Raw genomic sequence first — 7,850 nt, 5'->3', positions numbered from 1 at the left:
AAAAAAAAAAAAAACTACACTCCTGTGAACCTCATCAACTACACGCACCCACACCCACATATGTCTTTCACCGCCTTCATCCGTCTCAGCTGCCGCACATCAGTCGCAGTTGAAACAGCGTTTCTGCTTTCTCCGCCTTTGAAGCCTCCAGGCCATCCAACACGCTGTTGACTGCCTCTGCAAGGCCCTCGTAGCTCTGCAGGGAGCGCTTCAGCCGCAGCAAGACCTGCGACGACAGGAGAGCGTGTACAATCCTGCTGCTATTGCCCTGCTCCTGGGGCCCCGTCAATTGGTGACACACCGCACCCATGATAGCCACCAGACTCGCCTCATCAAAGAGTGCCCTTGACGCATGCATGCTGGCATTTGCCCGCAGCAGGTGCAGTAGCGTCTGCACACGCATCGCCGCCGGCGTCCCGTCACCAACGGCGATGCGGCGCAGTTGCGCAATGTTCCCCTCCCGCACTCGCAGCGTCCCGAAGCTCTGCACCTCGTAGCTCATGAGGCGCAGAGCGTGCGCCGCGTCCACCGGTGACAGTGCGCCTGTCTCGACCAACGCGGCAATATCCAGCAGCACCATTGCCGTGCCCGGTACGCCGCTTGCCTCTTTGACGGATTTCACAAATGTGAGCGATGCGCCAAGCTCGTGGGCGAGCTCAACGGTGTCCAACACGAGATGGACAGGCACGTTCCACTCTGTGGAGGCGTGGGGTATGTGCTCCACTGCAAGGGCTAGAATATGTTCCCGAGTCCACAAGGGAAGTGCGCTCTTCCGCTTTAGCGCCACTGCGTACNGTATGTGCTCCACTGCAAGGGCTAGAATATGTTCCCGAGTCCACAAGGGAAGTGCGCTCTTCCGCTTTAGCGCCACTGCGTACTCCATCAATCGGCAGAGGGCGCCTATCTCCATCAACCCGTGCGCCTGCACATGGCACAGGAACTCCTTCGTCGCTTCCTTCAGCTCCGAGTTCTCCGGAAGGAACTCCCCCATGGCCAGCAGCGTGCAGCTGGTGCTGATGGCGTGTCTGCGGTACCACTCCGCGTTGCGGTTTCCCCGCACGTAGTACAGCACACTCTCCATCATCTGCAGCGCACTCTGGGGCAGCTGCCGCTGCCGCTCCGCCGTCGCCTCTGCAAGGTTGGCGAGTCCCTGCAGCAGCATTGGGACATCGTCCGCTGGATACTCTCTGTAGCGATACTGCTGCAGTCGATGCAGCATGTCAGCAATGAGGGGATGCTCGGGACCCCAACGTGCGATACGCCTGTCAATGCGCTGCCGCTCTGCCTCCGGAGTCAGGCTGCGGCGCATCAGCTCCTTCTCCTCCACACTCTGCACCATCAGGACTGACATTGCGTAAAGCGCCTGCACGCAGGTGCGCACAGGCACCGTGCGTGGGCGTTGGACTAAAAAGGATTCCTTCACAACAGCCTCCATGCAATCGCCCAAGCCGTCCGTGTAGACCGCCGTCCGCGCACACATGCTCATCGAATACAGCACCCACGACCACACGCCCGGCAGCCTCGCCGCCAGACTGTTGGTGAGCCGCACGAGGCGTGCCACAATGTCCCTCTGCAGCACCTCACTCCCCGCCCGCACCTCGCACACGCACTTCTGCGTGACGCGCCACACCGCACCGACAGCCACCTGATCGACCGCCCCGCCGCCAGGCAGCGCCCAGGAGGTGCCATGGAAGAACTCCAGCTGCGCCACGAGGCTTTCCACGACGCGCACGAGTGTGTGCTGCAGCGGCGTCTCGCCGCCTTGCGGAATCTGTCGCAACTGCCGCGTCGTGAGGGCGTGGCTCACCGCCATGGCGATCTTCGCCACATCATACGAGTTGAGTGCCTTACGGAAGGTATCACAGTAGACCACCGCTAACACCCTCACCACATCGTCAGACGCGCTATCCGTGCGAAAGCTCGGAAGAAAGTCATACAAGAACTGCGCATATCCACCGGGGACAACACTGGAGAGCTGAAGCTCACCGCGGAACGCTCGTGCCACTCGCTCCCACGCTTCTGCATCCCCAGCTCCACTTTCATGTCTATTCGCGTCACGCGACACGGCATGTCGCGAGAGGATGGGCAGCATGTGGAGCGCCTGCAGTGCGCTGTTGCCGCGGAGTGCGTGGAGGGCGCGCGCGTCCACGACGTGCACTGCCGCCGCGAGCACCGCGTGAACCCGGGCGTCCTCCAAACCACGTTCTGCCGGCTGCGCCGTTGCCCTCTTGTCTCGCTCCGCGCTGCTGGTGTACGGGAACACGCTCACCACCGCCAGTTGCAGCGACACATCACCCGGGTGCGCCGCGGCCAGCTGCGCGAGTACGTCGAAGATGTGGTCCGCTGTTTGCGGCGTGCCGTACCGTCTGCCGAGTTTCATGACAACAACGGCGGCCTTCTGCGCAGAGCGCGGGGACACCGTCTGCGGCGTCACCTCCAAGAGGCGCTGCATGAGTTTGTCATGCACAATGGGGAGCGGAGCAGCTTGCAGCGACAGCAACGCGTTAAGGGCGTCGACGGCGCGTTCCACCGGCACTGTGGTGCGGGCAGAGGCGATGGCGAAGGCGCACTTCTCACAGACGCCACGCACATCGTTGCTGCGGTAGCGTAGTGCGTGCAGCGCCTTGAGCAGCAGGAGGGAGTCCTGCGTGTTGAATGGCCGCTCGTACGTCGCCGCACGCCGGACCAGCGCGCGCAGTGCCTTTGGGGCATTCATGCCTCGTGTTCCTTTCCCTTCGCTTCCCTTTGGGTCTTTGCCCGTCCACTCCCAGCACCACGACGGCTCTGTCAACAACAGGGCGGCACACAGAGAGGTGGTGGTGGTGGTGGTGGTGGGGAGAAGGAATGAAACAAGAAGAAAGGCAAAACGACGACAGAGAAGATAAAAGAAAAAAAAAACAAATGGAGACATTTATTCGGAAACGCACATCCCTTCACATTCTCAGGCGACTAAAATTAACCCACAATCCATCTGTCTATGCATGTGTGATTGTTTGCACGCTGGTGGTGGCCCCATCACTTTAGAGTGCTGTTAACTTCATCGTCCCTCTCATTCTTTTCCTTCTCATCTTTGCTATGGTCGCCACCGGAAAGCGGCAGCACCTCGACCCCTTGGCCTACGACCATGCACGCTGTCGCAGACGCCACCGCAAGACCGCTGATCCCGCGAACATTCACCCGCCTGTGTCCCGTCACGCAGAGAGGCTCCGCCGTGTCCACAGTTTCTGCTTCCGCCGCCGCCGCCGCTGCTGCTGCTGCGGCTGTTGAGGCGTCGTGCGCCCGCAGGTACACGAGGCGCTCGTCATTCACGGCAACCGCCACATCCTCCTGTGGTGCGTGCAACCAGCTCACACCGCGGGCGGCGGTCAGCCCGACACGCAACATGCACACCACATCCACTGCGGCCACGCCCACGTGCAGGAGCACCACATCGCCGGAGTCCATCGCAGCGAGTACACGCCACATGCCAGCAGCGTCCTGCAGCCGCAGCCCCACTGCAAGTGCATTCACCGCTGCCTTCGCCCACGAGTGGTGCGACAGCACAGCACCAGACGCCACGTCGCAGACGGCAACGACGCCGTTCGTGTCGCCCGCCACCACGAGCCGGTCCGCGGCACTGAGTGTGACCACGGCCGTCACGGGTTTTGGCACCGATGGGCACAGGAGCATTTCACGACGCAAGGCAAGTGTGTCGGTGAGGGCAAACACCTTCAGTGCGCCGTCGCTGCTCCCCACCACAATGTCCTCGCAAGTCACGCACACAGAGAGAAACCGCGGGACGCCGCGGCTGTCCGTGCCCTCGCCCGCCGAGTTCTGCTTCTGCTGTTGTTGTGGCTGACTCACGTGCGCAACGACGCTCCAGCTGTGGCGTGCCGACCACTCCCATAGCGCAAGCGTCGCAAGACCGCCCGCTGTCACGAATCGCACGGTATCCTTCCTGCTGCTGCTGCTGCTGCCGCATAAAGCCATTGCCAATATATTCGAGTCATGCGGCCCAGAGAACGTCAGTGGCAGGTCAGTCCCTCTCGTCGCCGTAGACTGAAGTGACATCGCAGTTATCATCGAGTTCTCACTGCCACAGAGGAAACAAGACACTGGACTCGGGAGAAAAAGGGCGGTATTGTACTCGCGGCCTATAGTGGCGCCGCCGTGGAGTACGCGGGTTCCGTTCGCTGAGCTGCATGCATGCCACTCCGCCCGTGCCCCATCAGAGCAGTGGCACACAAACGCAGAGAGATCACCCGCTCCCGCTGTGGCGGTGGGGATCGTGGCCGACAACAGACGTGGAGCCTTCACACCATGGTACTGGGCGACCTGCTGCCAGCTGAAGCAGCATGACCGCCGTGCGTGGACGGAGACATCGTTGCCGAACAGCGTCACCGCAACGGTGCTGCTGCAGGCGAGAACGGAGGAGATGCGCCACGGGAGCCGCAGCGGGCAGGAGACCGGGCGGATGTCCACGCGCCGCGCCGCCGTGTCCAGCAGGAAGACGCGCCACTCGCCCTCCACCGAGACCGCCGTTACGCGTCGGGCGGAAACGCTCAGGGGGGGCGTCGCCTCCATTTGAACAGACGCCACGGCGTGCTGGAACAGCCGCTCGTGATGCGGCAGCGTCGTTGCCTCGTGGCGCCTGGTCAGGTCGGTGAGGTGAATGGAGAGGCCGCCCTCGTCGTCCCCGACGAAAATACAGAGCAGCGGCAGTTCCCCACCGCCAGCAGTGACGACTACGCACATGCTCAAAGCGGTGGTGTGCACCCCGGGGCATGAGGCTGCCATCCACACCACCGGCGACTCCTCGAGGCATCGAACGGCAGACACGACGAGGCTCCTGTCGGCATGAACGCTGGCGAGCAGCAGATGCTCGTTCCAGTATACCCCCCGCAGAAGCAAGACCTTCGACGACGACGACGTAGGTGATGCACCACAAAGCAACACGGCGACATTCGAATGCACCTTTTCTTCTTCCTCTTCCACCACGTCTTTCTGCTCCCTTGTTGTCGCAGCGGCACTGTACGGCACACCGTATACGTTCCCACATGTGGTACCAACAAGCGCGATGAGCGGACGCCGCGGCTGGAATGCAACGGCGCTGATGCATGACGGCAGCTCCCTCTTTGCGCTCCCCGCTTCTGCGGTGGGAAGCGGAATCCGCTGCTGCTGCTGCTGCTGCTCCCCCTCCTCCTCAAGCTGCGCGTCGAGTGGCGCAATAATCAGCTCATCCTCGGTGCACGCCAGAAGTGCGCCTTGCTCGTCACACGCCACGCCGCGAACGTGCCGCCTCCGCTTCATGTCACGCCATACAAGTGTCGCCGTGCGCGGGCGTTGCGGCGGCAGTGGGGTGCAGTGCGCGGCGCCGTCAAAGCCACATGACACCACCGCAGCAGCGGTGGAGTTTACGGCAGAGAGGAGCGCGACCTTATAAACACCACGACCGTCGTGTTGGCTGCTGCGATGCAGGAGTGTGACGGGCGCCACCACCTCTCCAGCTGCTGTTCGTGCTGCTACTGCGAGATCCTGCGCGCGGAACGAAAGCGCGTGCACGGTGCCGTCCTCACCGCCTGCGGCGAGAAGCAGCGCGGGGTCGTCGTCGTCGTCGCCTGAAGTGAGGTGCAGTGAGACGTCGAAGACGCGCCTGCGCGCGAAGGATGCTCCGCTTCCCCTCCAGCAGCACACCCACGCCATTCCTTCTGCCAGGCCGCCAGCAACAGCGGTAGCGACGTAAAGAGAGGCGGAGCGGTCGTCACTGCAGGTCGCCACACAAAAACACACACTGTCTGTTGTGCCGCCACGTCTAACTGTGAGCGCCTTCACAGCGAACACCGCGCATCCGGGACGGTGCGCCTTTATGCATGACAGAACAGGGAGTGTGCCACCGGATACAACAGGCTGACCTCCTTGGCGCCGCTGCTGTTTCTTAGTGAAGTCAGCAGCAGCAGCAGCAGCAGGCACTCGCCAGGCGGAAATCGCCCCGGCGTAGGTGCCAGCGAACACGGCGATGCTCCCACTTCCCACCTCCGCCACCGCATCAGCAGCAAGTGCGATGCCGAGTCCATCCACCACGTACCGCACCACTGAGAGCGTTATCGGTGTTGCTACGTGTGCCACTGCGAGGCTTTCGTCAGGGAAGAGAAATGCCGAGTTGAACGCCGTGAGGACCAGAACACCCGCGCCGGGCCCAAGGCTGCGAATCTGGAGGATCCTCGCCGAGTCTTCAAACGCCGGATGCACGAGGGTGACGCTCTGCTGCACTTTGTGTAGCAACGATGCGGCGTACACGCGATCGCCACTGCCAATAACAACAACGACAGCAGCCTCTGCGCCGACCGTGACGTGCTGCTCAAGTGTTGAGATCACCGCCCCGTCGGGAAGCTCAGCGACCAGCCACATTTCCCCGTTTCGGTGGGCACCGGGATCATCTCCAACAACAGAAACACTAGAGGCAGGGCTGCGAGCATCGACCGCCAGCACGCGATTGCCTACTGCGAGGCAAAGCCACTGCGCCCCGCCAGCGATTGCCGCCACTGGCGCGTCAAGAAACAAACTGCTGCGGTTGATAGTTCGCATCCCATTTGTGTGTGCCTTTTTGTGTTGTTTCGGAGAGTTAAGTGCCGGCAGCAATCAGAATGCGGGAAAAAGCGTCATGGCATGGCGCACGAAGCAGCATCTACAGGAAGAGGAAGACATGTTGTGCGTGGGCGGCCAAAGAAACAAAAACAAAACGAAAAAAAAAAAATGAAAACCAACAACAACAAGAAGAAACCATCTATCAGGACGCACATGCAAGCAGCCAGTGAGGCTTTAATAGCAACAACAACAACAAGAACAACAGCAAAAAAACTCATATTTGAGCCCATTACTTCTGCGTGTAGGACAACTCGTGGCATGTGATCACACTCCGTGTCACCTGCCGTTGGAGCTCCGGAATGCACGCACGCCGTGACTTCACTCTCGCCACGTAGCGGCACACCTCCGACTCATGCACTCGCAAACTGCTCTTCTCGCCTTCAGGCGCGCAGTACATACGCACCTCCGTCATGCGCGGGGTCTGGGTGAGGTCACACACATCGCCGTTGCGGTACTTCGTGTAGATGTACCGCTCACCGGAGGGTGCCATTCCGTAGCGGAAGTCCATCGTGTCTATTGGTGGGGCGGCGCCAAGAAGAAAATACGACTGCGCCCGAGACGACTCTGCCAGGAGTTTCCCGTCGCGCAGGACTAGTGGGGGCGCGTGGAACTGCTCCACCTTGTTGTTCCAGCAGAACATGTAGGTCCACCACCCATCTACCGTGTTGAAGCACCAGTCACGGAAGATGTGGTGTAGACTGCTCACCACATGCGCTGGCAGGCGACTGTTCACCTCAAAGCGCTTCCCGGTCTCCTCCCGCTTCCGTTGCTCCTCAGGCAGAACACAGACATACGCAGAGCCGTTGCTGAGTTGCATCGGGTAGTACCGCTCCTTGTCGAGTAGTTGCGGCGCAGGCTCTCGGGAGAAGATGATACTATAGCTACTATCTGTCAGATGCTCGGCAGCCTCATTTGCAACGGCTGTCGTCATCGCCATCATGCATGCCAGCGCCACGATCGGCCAGAACAGCCGTGTCATCATATGTGTAATGCACCGATCTTCCTAACCCTGGAAAACAAACAAAAAGGAAAAAAAAAAGGGGAAAACCATAACAGTAATATCGACAGCAGCTACGCAAATAAGGCAATAGAAGCGCAGCCTGCCAGAAGACACCCCTACCACCACGCTTGGGGAGGGGGAAAGGACCAGGTGGGCCACAGCATAACCCTTTCTGCACAGATTCCCAACACACAAATGCGCACGCACGCATTGCGTGGGGGGGGGG

The 7,850-nt window shown here is 61.0% G+C and overlaps 3 protein-coding genes across 3 annotated transcripts; all 3 read right to left on the bottom strand.

Annotated features, from left to right (window-relative positions):
* Positions 1 to 85: 85 nt before the first annotated feature.
* On the bottom strand, positions 86 to 2,716 carry DQ04_04371050 (hypothetical protein; the record flags this gene model as incomplete). The annotated part of the gene is made up of 1 exon (XM_009313530.1): positions 86 to 2,716. The coding sequence occupies one exon, from the start codon at positions 2,714 to 2,716 to the stop codon at positions 86 to 88; it is 2,631 nt and encodes an 876-aa protein (XP_009311805.1).
* A 299-nt stretch (positions 2,717 to 3,015) lies between these two features.
* DQ04_04371040 (hypothetical protein) lies at positions 3,016 to 6,564 on the bottom strand (the record flags this gene model as incomplete). The annotated part of the gene is made up of 1 exon (XM_009313529.1): positions 3,016 to 6,564. The coding sequence occupies one exon, from the start codon at positions 6,562 to 6,564 to the stop codon at positions 3,016 to 3,018; it is 3,549 nt and encodes a 1,182-aa protein (XP_009311804.1).
* Positions 6,565 to 6,853: 289 nt separating this feature from the next.
* Positions 6,854 to 7,606, bottom strand: DQ04_04371030 (hypothetical protein; the record flags this gene model as incomplete). Its single annotated transcript, XM_009313528.1, has 1 exon — positions 6,854 to 7,606. The coding sequence occupies one exon, from the start codon at positions 7,604 to 7,606 to the stop codon at positions 6,854 to 6,856; it is 753 nt and encodes a 250-aa protein (XP_009311803.1).
* Between the last annotated feature and the right edge of the window lie 244 nt (positions 7,607 to 7,850).

The sequence above is a fragment of the Trypanosoma grayi genome (assembly GCF_000691245.1).
Source record: "Trypanosoma grayi strain ANR4 Tgr_437_V1, whole genome shotgun sequence".
Lineage (NCBI taxonomy): Eukaryota > Euglenozoa > Kinetoplastea > Trypanosomatida > Trypanosomatidae > Trypanosoma > Trypanosoma grayi.
The sequence above is the reverse complement of the archived record's forward strand: the minus strand, read 5'-3'. Positions and strand labels throughout refer to the sequence as shown.